The sequence below is a fragment of the Aricia agestis genome, chromosome Z, assembly GCF_905147365.1.
Source record: "Aricia agestis chromosome Z, ilAriAges1.1, whole genome shotgun sequence".
NCBI classification, from domain to species: domain Eukaryota; kingdom Metazoa; phylum Arthropoda; class Insecta; order Lepidoptera; family Lycaenidae; genus Aricia; species Aricia agestis.
Window position 1 is genome coordinate 19,183,235 of NC_056428.1, and position 26,868 is coordinate 19,210,102.

Genomic DNA, 26,868 nt, shown 5'->3' on the forward strand with positions numbered 1-26,868 from the left:
TTTATGTATAATATTATAAAAAATCCAGAAATATATCGATGCAATGAACATTTTAGTTCTAATACGATTCAACAGATGGCGTTTTATTTTTCACTTCATTGTAACAGAACTAATCATACTTATTAGTTACTAGCTGTTGCTCGCGACTTCATCCGCGTGGACTTCAGTTTATAAAGCGCTATGTCAACAAAATTGGTGTCAAAAGCTTTTATAAGAAAACCCTGGTACCCCTTAAATCAATACAGCTGTGCAGTGTGCACACAATAAGTATTTCATTTTTTTATATTAAACTTTATATTTTATGCCAAATTTTAAAGCTTATTTAGCTCCTCAATTACACAACTTTACTCATAAACTATTTATTATTGATAGGTTTAAGGTCACGTCACTGCACAGATAAAGTACTGAGTTATTTTATACCGTAGAATAGATATAACAATCGAAAAAAATCGAAACTTAATTTGAACAAATTTACGCATTTTCACCCCCTGACAACCCTTTTTTCCAGTAAAAAAGTAGCCTATGTCCTTTCTCAGGCTTTAGACAAAATTTCATTACAATCGGTTCGGTAGTTTTGGCGTTTGGCGTGAAAGCGAGACTGACAGACAGACAGACAGAGATACTTTCGCATTTATAATATTAGTATAGATTATGTGCACACTGCACAGCTGTTTTTGGGTATTTTGATTAATTAAGGGCCGCGCTACACCGGAATGGCAGCGGCGAGGCGAGCACTTTCAGCGCTGCCATTTCGGTGTAGCGCGGCCCTAAGAGGGGTACCACTTACCAGGGTTTTAAAAAGTTTTTAAATTTGACACAAATTTTGTTGACACCGCGCGCTATAAAGTAAAGTCCACGCGGACGAAGTCGCAGGCAACAGCTAGTGTTAAATATTGCGTTTATGAAAGTGATTTCTTAAGATTTTTTTTATGAATTGCATAACTTATCGAATGGTATATAAAAATTAAGGCATTTTAAAAAAAAATCGACTTGACTATCCAACTTTGCAGGCTCATAACAAAAAAATACATAAGTTATGAAGCTGAAATTTTGGAAATACTTAAATTTTATCGCTACTTCTTTATTTTATTTAAAAAATCTTTGACCTTGTCGTCATCCCTATTATTAGGATCGCGAACACCTCCGCAGAATCCCCACGACAAGAAAGAAAAAAATCAAGTTTTAGCGAAAACTGGTGAAATTCCACAAGGCTCTTTTTGGGGACATTCCTGGCTACCAAGTATCGTTTACAAATAAGGCCTGATCTCAAGGATAATAACTGGATATGAACCGACGGGCTGTCGCTTGCAACATGTCCTGTACTTACATAACTGTTATCAATATTTGACTTTGTTTTTTGATAACACTGTCCAGTATTATCGAAAAAAGTAAGGCTGGATTATTTTACTTTCACTGTGGCTGTAGTTCAAAATTAAGATTGTATGGGTGTTTGACATAAATAAGTTATTATAACAAATGATATTCCTCAGAATAATAAGTTCGACACTAGAATTAACGAAGATGTCAAAAAATGCTCCTATATGGGTCCTAAATACAGAAGTACGAGTACGCATCGTAATTCTTATGATCCCGAACTCCAGCTTAATCAATTATACCAAAGAATGCCTACAAATTAGTTTCCGTACCGTAACCGTACATTATTTTATAACTAACATACCTTAGATGTTTTCACACATTTCTCGGGCCTAAAAGTATTTCGATATCAAAATTGGTATAGCAAAGGAGCTAACACAACAGACCTTTTGAATGTCAGTTTTTTTTATTACTCCACTACTTACCCAGTAGTTTTCTTTAGCTTTATATTATCATGTATTTTTAGACGAGTTCTCGTTTTTGCCAGCGAACTGAAGGTCGTAATGGAACACTTATGGAGCATGTTACGTATTAATGAATTTCCCAAATGTTGCCTTTGGGACTCTTAGTGATAGTGAAAACGTTATATTATGTGTATGCTCTAAACAAGCGGTAATGTAGGTATAATGATTGTTAAATCCTTAGGTACTGATATAACCGCGAAGATATCTTCAACGTCAACTTTAATCAACCATTTTCTACTCTACATCTTTTGGGGTTTAACTAAAAAAGTTTGGCAAGCTCTGCCTCGCTATGAAACTCTAATGGCTGGTTAACACGTATTAAGTTGATACGTAGTTAACTAAATTTTAACTTAATTTGAAGTTGTTAATGGTATTTAAATACAAAATTTAGTAGCAAGTAGCAAGTTAAAATTTTGTAAGTACGAAACTGGATGACAGTTAGAATTTAGTTACTACTTATCTACTTAATACGTGTAAACCGACCAATGGCCATAACGTTCAAGACGGGCAAGATTCGCCAGCCTTATAAACTCATAATTTGAAAGCTACAGAGTTATTACAAAAATATAGCAATAATCTTCAGGATCTTAACATTCCTTTCCACGTTTTAAATTTTCTAGTTTCGTTTATTATACTCATGATATCAGCTTCCAATGTAAAGCCAATTTATTAAAATTAAAGCATACATTCAGCATCTCCTTAGTATTTGACTTGACTTTATCATTTTTTTTCAACTCTTGTCTCTGGGACTTAGCTGATCTCAGACTGGCCGTGTAAGCATTGTCTAATAGTATCTTAGATTCAATAAAAAAAAAAACTATAATCCATTTTCAATTTGTCAATTTGTTGTCAACAGACTTCAACCATAAATAAAAGAGTATAATTCGTATGTATAGGCTTGTCACTCAAAAATCTGTCATTTCTCATGTGTGTGTGTTGTAGTGTGTGTAATGTTTTATTTGTTAAAAAAATGTATGATAAAAGCATAATTACAAAATAATATTAGTTCGATGCACTCATTCACCATATAAACTATAACTGTGCAAAATTTCATGCACCTACGTTTCCCCATTTTTCGTAAAAAGGGTTACAAACGTTTTTCGTTCGCGTATTAATATTATGATTAAAGCATACATTCAGCATGTCCTTAGTATTTACAAATTAATTTTATTTAAAACACACGCCAATAGATCGACAATATCATAAACTACATATTCCCTGTTTTAAATTTTTTTAGCTCAATTTTAAAGTAAGTTAAGTAAAGAAATTGGGTTTTGGTGCGATCTCGTTAACGCGGCAAATGTATGGCCAAGGTCGTTTGCTCGGGGGACGGCCTTAAATGACGAACAATATCAAAATTAAATAAAAATTGATATTGTTAGATCATGCTACCGAGGTGATCACGCGTCATTTCACTGTTGCATAATGCAATCCACCTTCGGAATGACCACGACGAACTATTTCGCTCTTATTACTATAAGAATAAGGTGCAAATGGCGCAGTAACGTAATTCTTGTTATAACCATACACGTCAACGCTATTTATAATAGTGACACTAATTCATATTTACAGTTTGCATCTTACATTTACATCATACATGAGAACCTTAAGTTTGTCCCGTTACTAAAAACACTTTTTTCTCAGTAAGTCCTATCGTACATTAAACGCTTTTAGCTGATCGTTCTCCTTTTTCTCATCGCTACATATACAAAATTGCTTCCTGCTGTCTATCCCAATAAAATACTATGCTAAATCAGATCTTTCAAGAAACGCAACGGATTTTAATGCCAAACGCTCATTTCGTAACAACTAGCAAGTAAGACTGTATAAACTAAAGTATTCAAGAAAAGCGAGTTAGTAAATTGCATGACTACAAAGTATGTAATTGTCAAAAGAAAAGCAGACCTTACGAATTTCGAGTAATTCAATGTAACTAAATCAGAGTAAGTAGCTTAAACCTCCATGCGGAGAAAGTACAATGACATATTGAATTTAGAATATTAAATTTTAGAAACTGCGCAAGGTAAGCGACTCGAGAACTATTCCGACGTGTTAGGCGGCCTCTACACGGTGGCCAATGATGGACAAGCGATTACGAACGTGTTATGGACAGAGTAAAAATGTAAGTTGTCATTTGTTCTTCGACGCTAATACAGGCACATTTGACTAGATTTTCCATAATCGATGTCGAATGTGCCTAAATAGAGTACTTAAACAATTTGCATTCGCTTGTTACGAAAGCGAAGTTATAAATCAAAAATGTATAGGATTTAAAAATTCGCGTTGCTATGTGTCATGGACAACGCGATGCTTTTTCCATTATAATATCACATGCATCTGTCCTGCCGAACGCATTTCGTTTACGCATATCGTTTATGTACTGGTTTTAGACAGAACTTACGACATTGATAGAATTTCCGGCGATTCTGACTCATTTTAATTCAATTTCAAGTATACACTTTCGGTATACTTTAGTAGTAGCATTAAGGGCGCGTTCAGACTTGCGCGTTTTCTGCTATAGCGTTTGGGAAAACACGCGAACTGAATTGGCGCGCGCAGAAAACGGGTACGTCTGAACGCGACCTTATTTGCCAAATAAAGTATTTTCCATGACAATACTTTGAGTATATTTTTATAGCATTACTATTTCGGAATGGTTCGGTTGGCTGACGAGCACAAATATGAGATCCCGAGTAAGCCCTTTGATTTAAAACAAATACGTTTCTGATATTTTGCAGATTACAAGGGAATAGAGTGTACCTTTGTTTCTGACTAAAGCTTACTTTTGTCAATCCGAGGTTAAGTAAAGGTAAACCTGTGCTAGGAGTACTTAGCTTAAAGTAAGTCGTTTAAATTTACAGAACAAAATATTTTGATGAAATTTGGATTACAGATACTTTGACTAGTGAGAAAATTGAGGGCTTTTATTACTAATTTTTTTTTCAATATAATTTGAACAAACATTGTACCTTACTTCATTGTCCGGGTAATATCTATACCAGGGCTTCCCAAACTGTGCGTCGCGACGCCCCGGGGCGTTGCAACATTGTCCCAAGGGCGTCGCATGTCAATACAACCAAATCGAGTAAACGCCTCGCCCATTAATATGTCTTTCATACATCCCGGGCAGTCTAAATCCCCGGTTTCAGAAGCTATGCTCAGAAAAGCCAGCTTCACATTAGCCAGCCTTGCTGGCTTATGCTTGTGTTTTTAATTTGGTCATTATTTCCTTATAACAATATTAATGTCCAAATAGTGTTTTATGATAACCTATGTTGGGCTAGTTCTAGAATTAGAAAGTACTTTTGGGGGCTGGGTTGAGGGGCGTTGTAAAGAAATGCCAAAGTCCCAAGGGCGTCACAGTACAAATAAGTTTGGGAAGCCCTGATCTATACCGATATTATGAAAACTCCTTTTTTATTTTTAATCATTTTCCCAGTCCCAAAAGCCTCATGCAAAAAAAAAACGAAAATTTTCAAAGCTAGAGCTACTTCATCCGTTTTGCTTCAATTATTTTGTTGAGTTTCTGAAGACCAAGCGTGAACTAAATACGTCATAGTTATTTGCGTATTTACTGATAAGTTATCATAATATCAATTACACATAGTAAGTGGAACAATAATGTATTGAAATATTTAATACACGGTAATATAAAACACTGAGCCATATCAGTGACACACTGATAATAAAATTAGGTCGTAATAGTTTACTACTTAAAATATTTCGAGTCAAGGTATCATCATTATTTTCAAGTCTTTTTTTGTTCAAGTTGAATTCGTTCAAATCATTTTTAGGGTTCCGTACCCAGAGGGACGAACCAAACCGGGACCCTATTACTAAGACTTCGATGTCTGTCTGTCCGTCTGTCTCCAGGCTGTATCTAAAGAACCGCTATAGCCAGACTTGTGAAGTTTTTACAGATTGTGTGTATCCGTTGCCGCTTTAACAACAAATACTGAAATCAAGATAAATTAAATATTTAACGGGGGCTCCCATACAACAAACGTATTGTAAAACTTAAGTTAAATATTTATTAAAAACAGATAGCTTAACCCGGATTTGCGCGAATGGTCTAAGCGTTTTACCAATATTGTGTAAATGGTAGCAAAAGTGACTTCATGTCTGAGTCAGAGTGAGCTGAAGTAAACAATACAATAATCTGAAAATTCCACAGCCTTTGTGTCTGTTATGCTAGTCAATGATCATGTTTATATTAACAGTTTACATACAGAAAATTAATATCAAGTATGCAATGTATGTATAGTGTTATAGCTATATACCTACTTGTTATAACGTAGTAGGTTGTAACGTAATAAAACTTTTATTTAGACTTTATTTAAATATTCGGGATTCGGATTAAAATAAATATTATAATCTACTTACCTCAATCAAATCAATCTCATTTATCCCTTGTTCAAATTTTATCCAAATCCGCTTACGGCCGTTCCCAATATTTGATCTATCACTGGTTTTGCCCTACTAGAGATAGGAATAACTCACATTAGACATTAGAGACATATATTTTATGTCAATTATGAGCTATTCCTATCTCTAGTAGGGCAAAACCAGAGATAGATCAAATATTGGGAACGGCCGTTAGTAGTTTAGGCGTGATTAACAGACTAACAGACAGAGTTACCTAATATTTGTTTTGATTATATTTAATTATTTAAAACTACCGACGTTAAGTCCCTAGTTACACCTGACGATATCGAAACCGGTCGTGTTTAAGTTAAATTTGTAGTAATTAATGAATATAGTGGAAAAGTGCACGTAATATTGTGTTTTATTTGTGTTCAAAATGAATTTCCACCAAAAACCGACAGTACAATCAATTATAGACAGAGTTACGACACAGGAGTCACCACTCACGAGTCACGAGGCTCAGTATTATTAGGAAGGACATCGTGTTTGGATAGTTAAAATTAGCACGTACGAAATATTTTGTTTCAAAATATGTCGCAAAAGCACAAAATCGCATCCCACAAACACTGTCTCCAAAGACTTTCAAAGGGAGCGGTAGCTCCCTGTAAATTTTCTCACACTTTTTAATCATATCTTCGTGACGAACTTATTTAAGTTTTATTTAAAATACAAAATATCAAAAACTTTTTCATAACTGCCAAAGTTTGAGTAAAGCTTGTATTACTTAATTATGTTGGGACCATTATTTACCTCAGAAAACTTTCACAGTTCATTTACTCAGCGAGAATTTCGGGAAAGTTTCAAAATTCAAAAGAACAAGACATTATTGACTTCAGCTAAACAGAGGCAAAAAATTTAAATATTTATCCATTTTAATAGAAATACTAAAGCCCGTCACATACTTAGCTAAAATATATATTAATATTTTTCGCGTGACCGCACACTCAGCTATAATATATATTTCTGGTAGCTACTATAATATATATTATAGTACGGTATATTAATATATATATTATAGCTAAGTCTGTGATGGGCTTAAAGCGATAAAACAACGTCTTGAAGATAAAGTTGGAAGGCTAAACGCTAGAAGGCTCGCAACGAAATAGTCAAAAATTTGTAAACCTATTACGAACTTCGAAATATTCGTACAATGCGTAAGAACTAGTCAGAACTAGTCTACTATCTAATCTTATATATAAAAATGGATTTTTAAATGGGTTAGCCGCGCTAAAACTCGAAAACGGCTGAACGGATTGGGCTGATATTAGTCTTAAAATGTTCGTAGAAGTCCAGGGAAGGTTTTAAAGTGACACGAAGTTCACCGGGACAGCTAGTATAATATAAAATTCTCGTGTCACAGCGTTTGTGTGCGAACTTCTCCGAAACGGCTTTAATGATTTTTACCAAATTTTAAATGCATAGGTACTCAGTAGGTCTGAGAATCGGCTACTGGGTACTTTTTAATGATAAGTGCATTTGTTGAATAAATAATAGTAAATTATTACAACTCGAGACTGACGGCGACTGTTGTTTGTGCGACGGGATAGCGATGGACGTTGCCATGGTGACATACTTATTTAGTCACCTGAATAAAATAATACGGGCGAAATACTTTATGTGGCAAAGAAACGTTTGCTGGGACAGCTAGTATAATATAAAATGCTCGTGTCACAGTGTTTGCGCGTGAACTCCTCCAAAACGTCTCAACCAATTTTAATTAGGCCTGAGAATAAGTTTTTATCTACTTTTTTATATTCATACTAGAAATAATTTATATAACAAAACAACGTTTGCTGGGTCAGCTAGTAACTAACCAGCACGGTAGTTTTCTTTGGAGAAGGACCGACATTTGCTAGTGGCACTCAGTATTATTTTTTTGAAGATGTTAGTTATTATTACTCTTTCACTCAAAGCATACCAGTTCCACTCAAAAACTTTAGCGTTTATAATAGAGTCTAGAGTCTGTACAATTTTAAAATATACCTACTCAAAACACTCAAAATCTTTTGTCCCTTATTATATTATGTACTTAGGTATATATATCTACATATTTTAGTTATCCATCTACCTTTACCACGCATATCTATTAGACAAGGACATCAACTACAGCAGCTAAAACCATAAGCAAAGGGCGTGCTCAGCCAGCTATAATCCAAAAAAACTCATTGTTACAACAGATGTACATGATATATAGAGCTGTCCATGTAAGGGCGCGTGTAGGTCGCACACGAAAACATGCCATAAGTTATCACTACATATGTACAGTACTCGTCGGCCTTACCGCTCAGGGGATAAGGTACAAAGTTACCGGTATAAACCCTTGAGGATAAGGTTGGTCAGAAAGGTTAGTCCTCAATGAAAGTTTAATTACCAAAGGTTTCAACTGACTTTTAAGTAGTATGTAAAATGAGCGATATGCTACATATAGAAAACCGTTGACAGAGTTTGCGGAGTGAGTGACTGAAAGTCAAAGATCAACCTTGACCTTGTAATGGGTGACACTTCACTTCTGATCACGATGGATGACCATGATTGTCAATATGATTGTGAAGGTGTCTAAACATGCAAAATCGACGTCAATCAAGAGCATTGGGCAGTCGAAGATGAATATTCTAAACGGCCAAATCGCTTGGCCCCTATTTTCCTGTTCTGAGGTTTCGCCATAGTTATTGCCATAATAAATACTAGCTATTTGACCGAGCTTTGCTCGGTATGCGATGAAAATGACATTTTCTGAAAATGATTCCTAGCTAGATCGATTTATTGCCCCCGAAACCCCTATATACTAAATTTCATGAAAATCGTTGGAGCCGATTACGAGATTCCAATTATAGATAGATATTCCAAGATATAAGATATATAAGGTAGAGGCCGCATTTCCTCAGAATTTTACAGATACACAGATATTTCCACTTTAATTATGTATTCAATGATGATTCGTAAATTGAAACGGCACATGAAGGCACTCGGGTATGGCAGATCAATAAATTTCTCATCACAGTAAAAGCGAATAAATGAGACACAACCACGAAATAAGCACAGTATAAATATCATACAGTAGTGAGTAAAGTAACCTAGCCACAGCTGAGGAGTCATGACACCACGACATAAGCACAGTATAAATATCATACAGTAGCGAGTAAAGTAACTCAGTTTTGTCCTCACAAGTCCTTCAAATCTAACTCTATAAACACGGAGAGAAGATATTGCACGGGCGACGTAAAACTGCATTATTTGCTCTCTTAACTTATACCAAATTACGCTAATCTGAGCGAGCGCTAATTCGCGTGGTTTATAATAAAGATGATCTACTGAATATGTTTCTATTGTGAAATTAGCAGCTGGCAATCAGCTTGGAAACATAGTATTAACTGGAAAACACACATTAGGGCCATTTTCGCCACGCTGAGTTGTTGCCTATCGTTTCTAAATATCATGACAACATTATGATCGACAGCTAGCCTGCAGGTCTAGCATAGTCCCAATAGAAACGGTTTCTTTCTACGAAAGAAAAGACAAAGTGACAGATTGACAAAGGAAATCCGCCATATTGTCACTAAAATCTGTCAGTCCATTCTTTTTGTTTCTAATATTGTTGAATGATTGATTGTTATGCTAAGCCTGCTCTGCCCTACTAGACAATCGGCAAGCGATTATCGTAAACACCAACAAAATGTATGCGATTTGACATAAGTCATCGCTTCGCTACCGAATACTAATGTCCAATCCCATACATTTTGTAGGCGTTTATGATAATCGCTTGACACTTTTCTCTAGGCCCAGGTATTTAAACGACTAACTGCGAATTGTAATGCGAATTACAATTGCATAAGTTGACAAAAAATGCTTTGCTTTACCGCGGCAGTCCCCGAATGCCACACGTATTATTTTTAATAGGATGAGCAATCTCAATGAGCCCAAAAACAACAACATAATAAACATTTTAACCATGTAATGAACCAATATCGGAATACAAAACAGGAAAAAATATTAACAAGGACACAGGCCTTGTTGGACATTATGCGAAAATATATAATCACATAATTGCTATAATGCGCCATAGCAAAAATGACAAGTTGTTATGTACGTTTAACATAATTGCATATTAATACATAATAATAGACCTACGCGCGGTGTGTACAATGTATATAAACTATATAGTCTAGTCCAGTGGTTCCCAAACGATAATGGACAAAATGGTGTTCAATTTTTATAGGATTTAGACTATAGAGAAACTGTGGTATTTAGTGGTCCAGTAATATAGTTAGAATATAATATGAGTCTCTACTATAGACTACACAGAGTCCATAGTAGAGTCCAAATTGCGAATTTGTTTTCGATCGAATTATGATTTTGGGAGAACCGCACATTTGTATGATGTAGAATAACTAAAGAGTCAATATTTGATTGCCTGTTTCTTATACAATAATGAAGATAAAATTCTATGATCTATTAAATCTATTTGCTTCCGTCTTCTCAATACGAGAGAAAGATTAAAACTTTTATAGTAAGCTTATAATATTATATTATGCTTTTACAAAAAAAAATCGAAAATCTTCATGTTTCATAATATCAACGTGTGCCACAACGTAAACGATGCACGCAATAATAATATTATGTTAATAATTGTTCTTGTTTTCATCATAATATAATTTCTATTCGACGCTAGATGGCACTGCTTTTCACTTCTTAAGAAACATCAACTGCTTTCTTTTCATTTTTAATTCGTTATTTAATTTGAAATTCTAGAAGTTTAAGCACATTGGCAAAATCCTTTAACTATACACACAACAGTATCTTCGTATAAAGCCAAGCTCAGATTAAGCTTAAGGCTAAAATTGCATACTTACGTATACATAATATTAATAATATGTACTGTATATTATATAATATCTAACATAATATTATATCAACATTCGCAGCATACAACGTTCGCACAGCAAGTATGTACTTATAATTATATTTATTGTTTATTGCCCAACATTACGTATTGTGCAATATTATTTACCGTTTAGGGTTAATATTGAACAGTTTGAGCTAGTTTAATTTTTATTTTACCATATTATTGTATCAATAGTATTGTAGGTTAAGTGGCCGCCTAACGGCCGTTCCCAATATTTGATCTATCACTGGTTTTGCCCTACTAGAGATAGGAATAGCTCACAATTGACATAAAATATATGTCTCTAATGTCTAATCTGAGCTATTCCTATCTCTAGTAGGGCAAAACCAGAGATAGATCAAATATTGGGAATGGCCGTAAGTGAGAAATAGCTTATCCGGATGTTTTGTCGCTGCTCTTTACCGAGCGACATAAACAAAATCTTCTCTACTTAGGGACCTATTCTTATAACTCGAATGTCGCTGCGGTCGCAGGCTGTCTCATGAGAATCAGATAAACATGTTTCAATGTTCAACTGTTTCTTATAATTATTTAATAAAAAATTGCGACAAACTTCGTACGTCCTGGCTACTTATTCCGTAATAATAATCATTCATTTTCCACAAACAGTTATTTAAACATCCTACAATCTTACTGATGAAAACTATATTTATCCTAGCCACACTTAGCAATAGTAGTAGTAACTACGTAAAGTCTTTTGAGCGAAAATAATAATTAAGTTTGCATAAATATCTTGATATTTATGCAAACTTAATTATTATTTTCGCTGCCGAGCATTTATATATCTACTAAAACTCTAAACAAAACTTGAATTCTTAGATATTGAAGTTAAAATTATAATCACAATTTATTCGCCAAACGTTCTAAATCACGTCGTAAATGATTTTGGATGCTTGTAACTTTTCATCATAAACTACATCTATATATTAATACGTGAGCCAAAAACTTTGTATCCATTTTGACGAAAAATGGGAAAACGTAGGTGAATGAAATTTTGCACAGTTATAGTTTATATGGTGAAGGAGTGCATCGAGATAATATTATTTTGAAATTATGCTTTTATCATACATTTTTTTAACAAATAAAACATTACACACACTACAACACACACACTAGGAAAAATGACAGATTTTTGAGTGACAAGCCTATACATACGAATTATACTCTATTTATGGTTGAAGTCTGTTGACAACAAGGTGACAAATTGAAATGGATTATAGTTTTTTTTTATTGAATCTTAGATACTAAGACAATTTTTTTTGACAATTGACGCCTCCGTGGTCTAGTGGTTAGAGCGTCGCTCTCGACTCCGGAGGTCGTGGGTTCGAATCCCGCGTTGGAAACATGTTATTTCCAAGTTTGGTTTGGACAATGCAGGCTGATCACCTGATTGTCTGACAAGTAAGATGATCCATGCGTCGAATGGGCATGTAAAAAGTCGGTCCTGCGCCTGATCTCTCGCCAGTCGTGTCGTCTTCCGTCCCACTGGGTTATGAGAGTAAAGGAATGGAGAGTGCTCTTGTGTACTGCGCACACACTTGGGCACTATAAAATTACTCCTGCGTACCTGGTCTGGTTTCAATGAAACCGGCCACCGTCACCGAAACCGGTGTGGGGAGTATTATACTAAGACAATGCTTACACGGCCAGTCTGAGATCTGGCTGAGTCCCAGAGACAAGAGTTAAAAAAAAATATGAGTCAATATTTTTTTACAAAATATTGGTACTTAGTCCTAATATCGTTGAAACTAAGGTCGAATTTCGACCATTGGGCGATCTCTAGTTTTGTTAATTACTACCGAAAAAAATTGTCAATAGCAAAAAATACTGTAACCGAGAACCTTAGAAACAAACTAAAAAATAAAGGAATTACGGACGAATTATGATCGCTCGGAGGCCGGAGCGAACATACTTCAAAATATCCAACGAACATGGACAAAATTGCTTTGAGTTTCTTATAAAAATATTACGTCCAATATATTTAAAGTAATAGGTTTCTGAAATCAATTTCACTTATAATATTCCTTTACAAGTAATATGCAAGGCTCTTTTGTAATATATTATGAGGACTTCTTTTCAAGTTTCTTTCTGAATGTCCATTTCCCCGATACCGGCAATTTTTTTATTCTTATTTAGTTTCTTTTGAATAAAGCTTAAATTAAATATTCTCGACATTTATTAATTAAATTTAATGATTTTGCATTAATACAAATATTTTCATGTAAAGCAGCGCCAAGACGAGAACTTACTTTGCACCAGCAAACAGGATATTATGCCAATTTTACAGACATAGAGGAAGGATGTAGGATACTTTTTTCGCGCAAAAATCATGGGCAACGGCCTACTTTCAGACTATCTTGGTTACAGCTGACTAAAATGATTTTTTAAGACTGGAAAGGACTGGACTAAAACATGATATTTAAAATGTAACTTGCTGACTCTAGATAATATAATGGGGCCTAGTTAACTGCACGCCATAGCTTAAACCAGGTGCATGCAAATGTTTCTAAAATGCTTGGTATTTTAGTTGGCCTTCTGCGATGTACTCAGTACGTTTTCGCTAGCGAAGTTATATTATACAATCGTGTAAAACGTTAAGATAATTTTCTAGCCAATTACTTAAAATCAATTTGGCTATTTTAATTTTTTATCTTACTATGAACCAAATGCCACTCGCATTTGGTTGGCCAGTTTTGACTGCCATTGGCCCATTGCTATTGACCGATGACGTAAGAATAACTGCCATAGAAACTACAATTCAAATGAACTATATTTCTAGACGTTTTAATCTAATTATTATCTTCCAATTTCTACGAATGCTTTATTAAATCTTTAATTACATTTAACACGAGGTGAACGACCTACTTGCTAACACTCCTTGAAGTGAAACATAATCTCAGTAGCGCATTCAGACTTATTCTACCTCGGAGTTCATACGAGAATGGTCCATAGATCGTTGGGATACAGGCCTTCCAGATGTGGAATAACTCTGAACACACAATAATTCGCTCAAAGCCAGCCGCCTCGCGTATTCAAACTTTCGCAACGGCCAAGAATTAAACATTATAAATTCTCAAATCGCGTGATTCTCTCGCGCCAGAACGCAGATAGGGGAGTAATGATGATTAATTAGTTTTTTTTTTCTAATTGCAGTATATATTCCATGGTAAGCTGCATCTTTCATTGTACACTGCAGGTGTTAAATATTAGGTTTATGGTCTATAACACTCGAATACATCTTATGCTTGAAGAAGCTTGGTAGATAGTATTTGCTATAGAGTTCAAATATTATTTCCTGTGAAAAACGCCTTTCCTAATGTAACTAAAAAGGCCAAAATATTGTACAGCCTAAAAAAATATTAGTGGAAGTATGAATGTCTGTGGTTGCTCAACTTTTTTCTGCTCAACGACATCATAACCAACGTTTAATATTTAAGTAGATTAAAAATATAAATTTCATAGCATCGTAACCGCATCTCATCTTATAAAACAAGTCATAAAGTATTATGTTTCTTCCACAGTAAAGTACAGTATTATGCAATAGATCGAGCACATAATAGTATGCGCGACATCACACACACCGCATGGCGCATCTAAATTATATAGTACTACGCAACGATTAGAAAGGGCATTACCTTGTATCCATACAGACGATCCTCGTTCAACAACGGCGTATGGCGCCCGGAGTCCCAACCGTGCCAGTTATCCAGCGAATCCGTCGAAGACTTCTTCGTATCGATGGAACTCTTTCTGGATAGCGAGTTGTTGGATCCAACGTAGTCCCTCTTCATGTCTCTAATCCCGTTACTGCTTATTGAGTCACGGCGATTGTAGTTCACGATATTCGTTCGGGAGAGATTCGGGAACGATCCCATGGAGTGACGCTTGTTGTTGTATCGTTGCGTTGGGCTCGGTGTGTCCCTTCTGGGTGGGGTTTGGGATGGACTATGTCTGTCGCGGCGCAGAATACTCGGAAACGTTGAGGGATGTTCGATCTCCTTGGCCGGCGAGCCAGCCAGACCCAGCGAACCGCGCCGCCTGTACCACATATTCCATTATAACCGATTGCAGGTCAGAAATTAGTCCCACTTTATAATAATACAAACCCAAACATTTCCTGCTTTAATGAATAACTTTATTGTTTGACATACCTGCGGTAATTAACCGATATTGATTAGCACAAGTTAATGAAATTGGATAGACATGTGTATCCAAAACCGCTAATAATAAGTTAGCTAGGTACTTATCTCAAAAATCAGCTTCAAATATTTAAGTAATAGACATACTCCTAAAGCAAAAAGTATATAGGTTTCTATGAAAAAATGGGGTGAATCGACGTCTTGCACAACATTAATACGGACCTGATGATGAGACCATTGGTGGGCGACACCGATTCTCTCAACCCAGGTGTAGACTCCCTGCTGTGGAGGTACAGCGAAGAGCGGTAGGGGGTGCTGCATCTCCCGTGCACGTCACATCTCGGATCGTGCTCCACGGTGGAACTCACTATGGGGGAATGTCGCCCCTCCCCCTCCATAGTCATATTCCCGAACATGGAGTCCAGTTGGCGCATCGCGATCGCTTTCTTCACCGTCATCGCGGCCACTCGCCAAAATCTCGTCGGCAGCCCTACACAATTACAGGCTCACCAATACGCAGTCGGCAACCCTACACAATTAAAGGTCCGTGCGAGGCGTCTATGTCCTCGGATATACCGCGGCTCGACTGGCGCTGACGGCTGAGCGCACGACACGCCTGACTCATGCGCTCGCGCACAATTAGACGCATGTAAATATTGGTGACGAAGTAAATAAGAGCGGCTCGTAAACAAGGAGCGAGTGGGCCGCAGACGAGTTCGCACCAAGGTCTCCAAGGACTCGTAAAGTACCGCCTTGTTTCGACAAAAAATAATCCAGACTGTTAATCACCTTAAGTTAATCCTCTCTTTTAGTGCACATTAAATACGTGTTTTCATATTAACGAAGTCGTAAAGGTTAAATACGAAGATCAAATAGATACGAACATGTCGTAAGGTCAAACAAGCTCTTAAATAATTAAGTTTTGAGTTTGAAGCTTAGAATTATGTTGAAGTAAGATATCAATAAGTTACCACCAATGGTTAGGTTATATTCAAATTAAATAAGTCAAGCAAGTAATATGTACAGAAGTATTGGACCATATCCCATTAACCATAATGACACACTTGAAACTTAAATCGAAGAACCCATATTATTATATTAACTAGAGATCGCACAATGGTCGAAATTCGACCTTAGTTTCAACGACATTAGGACTACTACCTATATTTTGTAAAAAAATATTGACTATCATATTTTTTTCAACTCTTGTCTCTGGGACTCAGCTGATCTCAGACTGGCTGTGTAAGCATTGTCTTGTAGGATCTAAGATTCAATAAAAAAAACTATAATGCATTTTTAATTTGTCACCTTGTTGTCAACGATTTCAACCATAAATAAAAGAGTTTAATTCGTATGTATAGGCTTGTCACTCAAAAATCTGTCATTTTTCCTAGTGTGTGTGTTGTAGTGTGTGTAATGTTTTATTTGTTAAAAAATGTATGATAAAAGCATAATTTCAAAATAATATTAGCTCGATGCACTCATTCACCATATAACTATAACCGTGCGAAATTTCATTCACCTACGTTTCCCCATTTTTCGTCAAAAGGGATACAAAGTTTTTGGCTCACGTATTAATATATAGATTGCAATAAATTATCTAAAATATAAAGCTACTCGAAACACCATAGATATTATCAATATGAATACCTACCATATTATGTCATGCATATTTCAGATTCCTGAGATAATATCAAACTTTGAGTATTAGCTAACATCCGAAGCATGTTCAGTTTAATACTTGGTATAAAATATAAATTGTATCTTGATAAAATATGGAAAATCGAGGAAATCCCTGGAATTTCACACGTGCCTTTTCACCATTGTCGACCCTTTTACGGTCTTAGATTCGGTTAGCTCAGATTACGGACACATATCCAAATATTTTGCTTATTTCTTTATCTGTTTCTCCAAATATGGCGTACCTTCATACATACTCGTATTGAGCATCATCAACGCAATGTTGTTCGCTAATACAATTATTACTGTATCTGAATGTTGCCATTTCCAAGTCATAGACCATATTTTAGCAAAAATATATAATATACTAGATGTCCCGCGCGGCTTCGCCCGCGTAAATTAGAAATTTTACAGAATCCGTAGGTACATTTTCCCATAAAAAATATTTCCCCCGTTTTTCCCACATTTTCCTGAGTTTCTTCTGTCGTATTAGTCTTAGAGTAATAATATAATATAACCTTCTCGATAAATGATGAGTCTTACTCGATAAATGATCTATCTAACACTGAGATAAGTATTTTAAATCGGACCTGTAGTTTCTGAGATTGACGCGTTCAAGCAAACATACTCTTCAGGTTTATAATATTAGGTAGATATAGATTTTTTTTAATTATCGCTTGACAAACTCGAGTCTCGATCTAAAAGACTATGAAATGGTATAATATGGTAGTGATGATGATGATGATGATGATGAAGAATGTAATTTGCATAGTAGCATATGCTTTCTGTTCTTAAAACAACGCCGAAACTCCCAAACTTGTATCTATAAAGAATCAGGAATTCTCTCAGCACCTTCCGAACCACGGTATACCAGGTATATTTCGGTGCAAAATCTTACTTGTTGGTAGCATATGCTTAGAATACTTCTCACGAAACCGAAGTCACCATATGTTTCCCTATAAGTTTTGAGGAGTTCCCTCGATTACTTATGGATCCTTCATCAGATCACCACTTTTCTGAATATAATACCAAATTGGGATGATACCCTATATACCAAAAGAAAAATTTTGAAAATCGGTTAACAAACGGCGGAGTAATCGTTGAATATAAGAAAACGAACATAACACCTCCCCCATTTTGAAAGTCGGTTAAAATTGTAGCCTATGTGTTATTTATTTAATATTTTAATCAGCACATGAATTGAATAACAAATTTTTTTTCAAATTAATCGTAGCACCATCTGTCAGGACAAACTAAAATTGAAATAGAATAATATTGAATGCGATGATAGCGCCGTCCGCCGGATCTAATGTAAAACATTCCAAAATCAACAACTCCTTATAAATAAGAAATTAATTGAAAAAACATTTTCCAGCAGACCAAACTGTAAATCTAAACCATTCTCGAATCTCCACGAACACACACAAAAAATTTCATCAAAATTGGTCCAGTCGTTTAGGAGGAGTTCAGTCACATACACACGCACACAAGAAATATATATATTAAGATACGGATATGTCAAATTAATCCTAATATCTTGAAAACTCACATCGTATCAAAACTATAATTTCAGTCATTTCACACCAATACTCAACGAGGCGACGAATTTTCCTCTGATCTGCAAAATATCTTCATATGACTCAGTGTGAATCGACCCTAGCATACCTTACGTAAGCATTGTTATACAGGGTGTAACAAAAATAAGTGATAATACTTTAGGGTGTGTACGTGTTCCTTGTAGAGAGTTCACTGTGAAAGTAGCAGCGCTGAAAGACCAAAAATTTTTTTCACTTTTGTATGGGGAAACTCGTAACGCTCGGGCCCATGCCCATACAAAAGTGAAAAAATTTTTTTGTCTTTCAGAGCTGCCACTTTCACAGTGAACTCTCTACAAGGAACACGCACACACCCTAAAGTATTATCACTTATTTTTGTTACACACTGTATATCATCAAAGTAAACGCCATGTTTAAAATATGTCGCACAATAAATAACAAAACCACTACCTACGTATACACCTATATATACGCCTTATCACTGGAACCTTCGGTGTATCAATTACATGTTTCATTAACTCAACTTTACGATTACACGGCCCTTAAGAGCAGTGAATTAATTGCTACCTACTTTATACAATATGTATAATGTATATTCCTGGCTCTGAAGCCTACATATTTAGAGAGTATTATTGAGACTAGAGATCGCCCAATGGTCGAAATTCGACCTTAGTTTCAACGACATTAGGCCTACTACGACTATATTTTGTAAAAAATATTGACTTTATTATATTTTTTTCAACTCTTGTCTCTGGGACTTAGCTGATCTGAGACTGGCCGTGTAAGCATTGTCTAATAATATCTTAAAGGCCGTATACACGATCGGTTCCAACCACCAACAGAGGTCGCCTTGGTTGGGTCAACAAAGTTGAATCTCTATCTACACGTAAATCAACTCGTCTTGGCTAGGCTGTGGAAAAGTGAACAATGGGATCACTATCTAAACCTCAAAAGACCGCAATAGCGCTGGCTTGTATATGTGATGAAAAAAAACGTAAAAAAATACGGTTGTATATGAAACTGTGGTTAAAAGAAAGAAAAACTTCGAGCCACTTAATCATTTTAAAAATATGGGGAATATTAGAATGGACGAAAAATCTTTCAACGAATTATTAGAAATGATGCGACCCTTAATTACAAAACAAGTTACAAGACCTGTGTCTTGTTTTGTAATTAAGGGTTTATTAATCACTGTTAATGAGAAAAGCTGTGTCTGTGGAAGAACGTTTACTAGCAACGTTAGGATTTTTGGCTACTGGCGCTACACACCACATGCAACGCATCCGACGATCAATGTGCGACTGAGCGCTGCGCTCACTACCAAGGTTATTGAAGGTTATTTGGTTGGTCAACCAAAAACAAGCGTCTACACGGTTGATTTTTGTTCCAACCCTACCAAGGTGACCTCTGTTGGTGGTTGGAACCGATCGTGTATACGGCCTTTTAGATTCAATAAAAAAAATATAATGCATTTTCAATTTGTCAACTTGTTGTCAACAGACTTCAACCATAAATAAAAGAGTATAATTCGTATGTATAGGCTTGTCACTCAAAAATCTGTCATTTCTCATGTGTGTGTGTTGTAGTGTGTGTAATGTTTTATTTGTTAAAAAAATGTATGATAAAAGCATAATTTCAAAATAATATTAGCTCGATGCACTCCTTCACCATATAAACTACAACTGTGCAAAATTTCATGCACCTACGTTTCCCCATTTTTCGTAAAAAGGGTTACAAAGTTTTTCGTTCGCGTTTTAATATTATGATGATATATCTGAGATAAAGATCTTATTGAAAATGCGGCCCTAAAATTTGAATTAATTGGAAAATTTGAATTAAAAAATAGGCGTCATTTGATATGGCTGTAATATTAAGTCCAAAGCTTATGCCGTTTTAAGGCTTCAGTCTTGAAATCAGCGGGCGGCGCGTTCCAAATTCCAACGAATAGATTTATGTGGATAAGCCGTCTAGTACGGCACTCGCCGCCCGCTCGGTTTTCGAGGCCTGTCCAATGTCCATATAAATCAACACTGATTTCGAGACTGAAGCGTAAGTCCTAGAGATCGCGTAACAAGTTTTACGTTGTAGGATTATTTTGCTTGGGTCCAAAATGTGATATTTCGATAATATAAAGATAATGTTAGTGATGATGTGGATCTTTAGATTCTTTAGTAGGAGTAATGGTAGATTTTAATACTTATAAGCCAATACACAATCCCGGTATACTCGTATACAAGATTTTTTACCCAAACGTTGAACTTTTTGGGGTCAGAAAAAAATCTTAAGAGGAGAAAATGGTAATATATTTTTATTGTACCATCTATTATGAAACCTATATGTATCTGTACACCGGTTTACCGTAACTGTCAATATTTTCATCACTATCACAAAACGTATTCGTAATTCGTATCCCTTGCATTTACCAAAACGCTTCTGTCAATTATACTGTCAATTTTATGGGCCATTAATGAGTATATGAATGGATGGATATTGAATATTCATGAATGGATATTTTGTCCGCGATCAAAAACTATATTGAATCTATATGAATTTTAGTGTAAGTTTGGAAACTACGCAGTGAAAATAATGCGTAGGAAATCTTCTATCACTTATAGAGTCACTGTGCAGTGTAAGGACCTATTGTCTTGTCGAATGTTAGATTCAAAATTTACGTTAATAAGTATTATTTTATATTTATAATTACCTTATTAAATTATTAATATCTTATTGACTATTCATTAAATAAAGAAATGTTGACTAGCGATGATAGTTTTGTGCGGCCTATAAATATTAAAGGCCGCACAAAACTATAGGGTATATACCCTACACGGCAACGCGACTGGACTTTGAAAAAAAATAATGCTTGCATCTGCTACTAGGTTTTTGAAACAAAATTCCGACCCTACTTACTTTTTCTCTTATAGAACCTTAATGAGTAGTTAAGGATAAATTAACTGTACTCACTAGACCTTGTCTTATACGGTCAGGACTCAGGTACTATCAGAGAAGTTGATTCCTAGGCAGATGGCGGACCTAAATAATTTGGTCGCGTTAAGTCAAACCCATCCGATCGATCCCAGCTAACATTGAATTGACATAAGCCGACCACATGATGTAGCTCCGTCAACTGCCTAGGAATCAATTTCCTCGATGGTACATTGTTGCCGGATGTGCCCTTATTCTAATACTTATAGCCATTACAGTTAATTAAACGTGTTTGCATATTAATTAAGCTATTCATAATATATGCATATCTTTAGATGTAAGTCTAATCTCGTATCAACTATCTATGACAGATATGGCGAACCTTTTTTGTATTAATGTGCCCTTCTTCTGAAGAAATCTTCAGTTACCACATTTTTTGTGATCCTATACGTATTTCAAAATTTGCCTACTATCATGGTGCCCACTATGCAGAGGAGGATATAATATTACCTTCGTTGTTGCTTGAAATGCTGCTGCTTCGGCAAACTGAAGCGTTCCCCTCGGCGCCGGGACTGGCTAAGCCGGGGAGGTTCCTCTCCCAGAGCCCCGTTAGACAAGACTTAGGAGGTTCGCATAACGTCACCTCCGCACTCCCGTCCTACGCCGGCGGTGTGGCAGAGAGGTGGGATCGTCCTCTCTGTCCCGCTCCGCGACCTCTTTCTGCGACATAACAACTTCGCAGAAAGAGACCGCCGCCTGCCAGGCCTCATCGCTCTCGAGCATGCAGCGCACCATGCTCGGGAGCGAGAGGTCTCCAAAATAAATACATTGACCCAGATATAACTTGAAATAATGACAGGATTAAGACAAATGATGATTGCATACGATGGGTTAACGTGACACTGCTTCATTGTTTCTGATTTTTTTATTGTACCATCGAAGAAATGGATTCATAGGCAGTTGCCGGGCATACGTCATTCGGTTGGTGTATGTAAATTCAATATTAGTCGCCACTCGCGATCTGGCGAGCTGGGTTTGACACACGGAATATATAGTAGTGTTATATATTCCGTGGTTTGACATAACGCGACCAAATTACGCAGGTCTGCAATCTTCCTATGAATCAACTTGCCTAAATAGTACTATGCCAATATATTTTATTATACAATAATATATCTATATATTAATACGTGAGCCAAAAACTTTGTATCCCTTTTGACGAAAAATGGGGAAATGTAGGTGAATGAAATTTTGCACTGTTATAGTTTATATATGGTGAAGGAGTGCATAGAGCTAATATTATATTGAAATTATGTTTTTATCATACATTTTTAATGAATAAAACATTACAAACACTACAACACACACACAAGGAAAAATGACAGATGTTTGAGTGACAAGCCTATACATACGAATTATACTCTTTTATTTATGGTTGAAGTCTGTTGACAACAAGTTGACAAATTGAAAATGGATTATAGTGTTTTTTATTGAATCTTAGATACTATTAGACAATGCTTACACGGCCAGTCTGAGATCCAGACAGTCCCAGAGGCAAAAGTTGAAAAAAATATGATAAAGTCAATATAAAAATATTACCTATATTTTGTAGTCCTAATGTCGTTGAAACTAACGTCGAATTTCGACCATTGGGCGATCTCTAGTTATGCAAAATATATAATATTATTTAATTGTCTAACTAAAAGTATTTATTTCTTATAGGTACATCAATGCACAATGTAAAGTATTTAAAAATTGAAGTAAATAAGAAACAAAATGTTGGTAAATATAATGTATAATAATGTTATCTACTAATTTATATTCGTAGAGTTGTTTATAAAAAAAATGTTTTAAAATTATAAACCACTTGCGACATCTAGCGGTGAGTAGCGAAAGCATACGAAGAGTGAACTCCGTAAAATGAATATTTTTAATATAAAATGTAAGTCGTTATAAATAAGCAAACAAAATATTAATTTATCGAAATCTGTATTTCGTGTACCAAACATTTAAATAATTAATATATTATAAAAAACGCCACCTACATTTTTGCCTTTCTAAAAAAACAGTTTCACCTGTATGTGAATTTCAATAAGTCATACCATAATATTTCCTTTTACCTCAATAAGTCAAGTCATACCATAACAGAACTGCGCAGAACAAATGCTATTATTTGTTTACATGTGAGTAATTGTTAGTGGGTGTGAAATGTGACCGACATGACATCAGTCAGTAAAAACTTGTTTTGACGTACGACAACCATAAATCAGACCTTTTTCGATGAGGATTCAAAATATGTGGGGTAACAAAAAGCGCGCGATTATGTAAGCGCAAAACAAAATATCTATGGACGCATCCCACCATATCCGTTTGGTCTCGTGCTATGTACCATCGCGGCTCTGCGTCATTTGGACGGATTATATCAATTCAATAAAATGAAATGAAATGTTTTCCAAACAGAATAACAAAATAGACAAAAACAGTTACTCGCGATGACACTTATAGTAGCCCATAGGGGCACAAGTGTCAACGCTCACCTTCGAACCAGTTAGTACCAAATTAACGAATTACAATAGCTGTTATAGCTTAATTGGACTAATTAAAAGTATTACAAGAATGTGAAAACAAAACAGAAAATAAAAATATAGTGTGGGTGCGTGTGTGTGTATGTGTGTGTGTGTGAGAGAGAGAGAGAGAGAGTGTGGGTTTCTGTGTGTGTTAAATAATATATTATATTTGTCATTTATTGCGTTTATGTTACAGTTTTAGTTAGGTCTTCCGTTTCCTCATACGAAAGTGAGGTCAGCCACTCTAGAATTTCTTTATTGCACTTTCGGTTTGTAAGATGGTGCATGTTTAAAATTTTATTAGCCGTATTGTACAATTTTGAGCTAATATAAGGATAATGCCGGCTTGCGATCGTAGTTTTTCCAGGGACAACAGGACAAACCAAATCAGATCGACGCTTTCTAGCGCTAGCAGCTGGATTAAAGGGGATTTCAGTATGTTTTCTCATAATTCTTTTAAATATAAATTATTGCCTAACTTGAGGGCACTTGGCACAGAGCATACAGCTCTTTGGTTGGGAATCTGTATGGTTTATTAGCAAGAGTTGAAGTACAGCCCGATTGGCCCTTTCTAATCGTAATGTTAGAAATTTTGGAGCTCCGCCCTATGAGGTAATGCAGTAAGAAGTGACAGAACCAAGGCGTAATAAATCATCCTTAGTTTCTTGAAATTCAGAATCAGTCTAAGCGATTTGAAGACATAAACTAATTTTCTAATTCTAGAACATACAGAGTCGATCTGATTCTTCCAAGACATGGTATGATCAAGAATAGCAACAAAACTAGGCCTTTAAATCCGTTGTGGATGATTTATACAATATTTATCAGAGCGAAGTAACCACTCCCTCAAATACTGTAGTGCCTGGGACAAGATTTTTTAAATGTCGGTAAGGTTGCCCAAGCGCATACGGGATTCTCGCATCATAGTCGGCATAGTCCAGAGGAAAGAACTAGTCAATACGTCTGGGACCAACTATGTGCGGGTTTCCTCACGATGTTTTCCTTCACCGTACGAGCGTCCGTATTATGTACTTAAGATCTGAAAATGTCTCATAGGTACACGCCTCCACCCGGGTTCGAACCTGCACCCTCTAGGAGTGCGAACCGAAGGTCTGCCCATTAGGCCACGGACGCTCTACAATATCGTACTTTATCCCACGTAAGGCCACATATTATGATGAGTGCCGTGTCATCAGCATATATGAGATTATTTTACAGTTTGGAATAGACATGTTACAAAGCTCGTTTATATAGATTTTAAAGAGAGTTCGGCCGAGAACGCTGCCTTGAGGGACGCCAAATACGATATTTTGTTGATAATCACTAATTTGACCCCCAATAATAACACTCTGCAATCTTTCGGTGAAGTGAGTTTAGAACAGTACCTCGAATACCAGCACGTTCCAGTTTTTAAGAAGTTCAATGTAAGTGTAATATGACTAATGAGCATAACTCGATCAAAGTAAGTCCGCCATCTGACTATGAATCAACTTCTCTGTTAGTACCTATAATACTAGCGACTATTATAGCTCTCATGTATCTGTAACTAGCTGTGCCCCGCGGTGTTACCCGCGGTTTAAGTGACATATCATAAAAGACTATGAAAAGTACCAATAATAGTATCAAAATGGGACGACACAAGGTTCTATAACGGTTTATGGTAGTGATAGTGATTAAGATGAAGGTAATTTGCATAGTAGCATATCCTTTCCGCTCTTAAAACAACGTCGAAACTCCCAAACTTGTACGTATAAAAAGTCAGGAGTTCTCTCAGCACCTCCCGAACCATGGTATACCTTGGTGCAAAATCTTACTTGTTGGTAGCATATGCTTAGAATACTGCTCACGAAACCGAAGTCACCATATATTTCCATATAAATTTTGAGGAGTTCCCTCGATTACTTATTTTATATCTTTATCAGGTCACCACTTTTATGAATATGGTACCAAATTGGAATGATAACCTATACACCAAAAAAAAATTTTTGAAAATCGGTTCACAAACGGCGGAGTAATCGTTTAAGTTAAAAAAACGAACATAACACCTCCTCCGTTTCGAAAGTCGGTTAAAATTGTAGCCTATGTGTTATTCTGATGTATAAGCTATATTATTGTAAAGTTTCATTAAAATCCGTTCAGTAGTTTTTGCGTGAAAGAGTAACAAACATCCATACATCCACACATCCATACATCCAAACAAACTTTCGCTTTTATAATATTAGTAGGACTAGTAGGATAGGATTGTTGTTGTAAAATAATAGAACATTGTTTAGACTGGTATAAAGTCTAAATTAAGACCATCATTTCCTCAAAATCCGTTTGACAATTAAATAACAACTCAAACGACAATTACGTAATAAAAAATCTCAAGACCTACTTAGTAATTTATAATAATAAGCATATTCTATGCAGAAACCGTTTTTGTCACCTAATTTAAATACTGTATAGTCTAATAATCTTAAAATAAAGAAAACAATATAAGAATTCTTAAAAAAAATTAAAGTGGCAATGCCTCAATAACTCAATAAGTTATAACTCTCTAAGGCGTTAAAATAAAATTAAGAATGACTGAATTTTCGATTATTTTTTGCTTATTTTTAAAATAAATAATCAAACTTTTTCATAGCAATCCTATAATTTATTTAAGACGTATGGAAAATCCTTAAATAATAGGCCTTCGCAATAATTGTACAGTATTTAACGGGAAAAAATAACTTTTTCAATGCTGTTATGCTTAGGATATGTCATTCTAAGTGTCCGTAAGGTTGTCTAAAACACACGACATCGTCACAACGTAGTGCTTAGGAATTAACAATTAAATACTTCTGTAGGTCT

The 26,868-nt window shown here is 35.6% G+C and overlaps 1 protein-coding gene across 2 annotated transcripts in view; it reads right to left on the bottom strand.

Moving 5' to 3' along the window:
• The window catches only part of LOC121738301 (WD repeat-containing protein 47), a 115,479-nt gene that overhangs the window by 75,219 nt on the left and 13,392 nt on the right, over positions 1 to 26,868 (bottom strand). Inside the window, exons 1-2 of one of the 2 annotated variants that reach the window (XM_042130272.1) lie at positions 15,528 to 15,938; positions 14,802 to 15,204 (exon numbers count right to left, since the gene is read on the bottom strand). The exons of the other annotated variant lie outside the window; for it this stretch is intronic. Coding sequence (XP_041986206.1) covers positions 14,802 to 15,204; positions 15,528 to 15,763 — 639 coding nt within the window. The 5' untranslated portion in view covers positions 15,764 to 15,938. Of the gene's footprint in view, positions 1 to 14,801; positions 15,205 to 15,527; positions 15,939 to 26,868 lie in introns of those variants that run through there. 2 annotated transcript variants of the gene reach the window in all.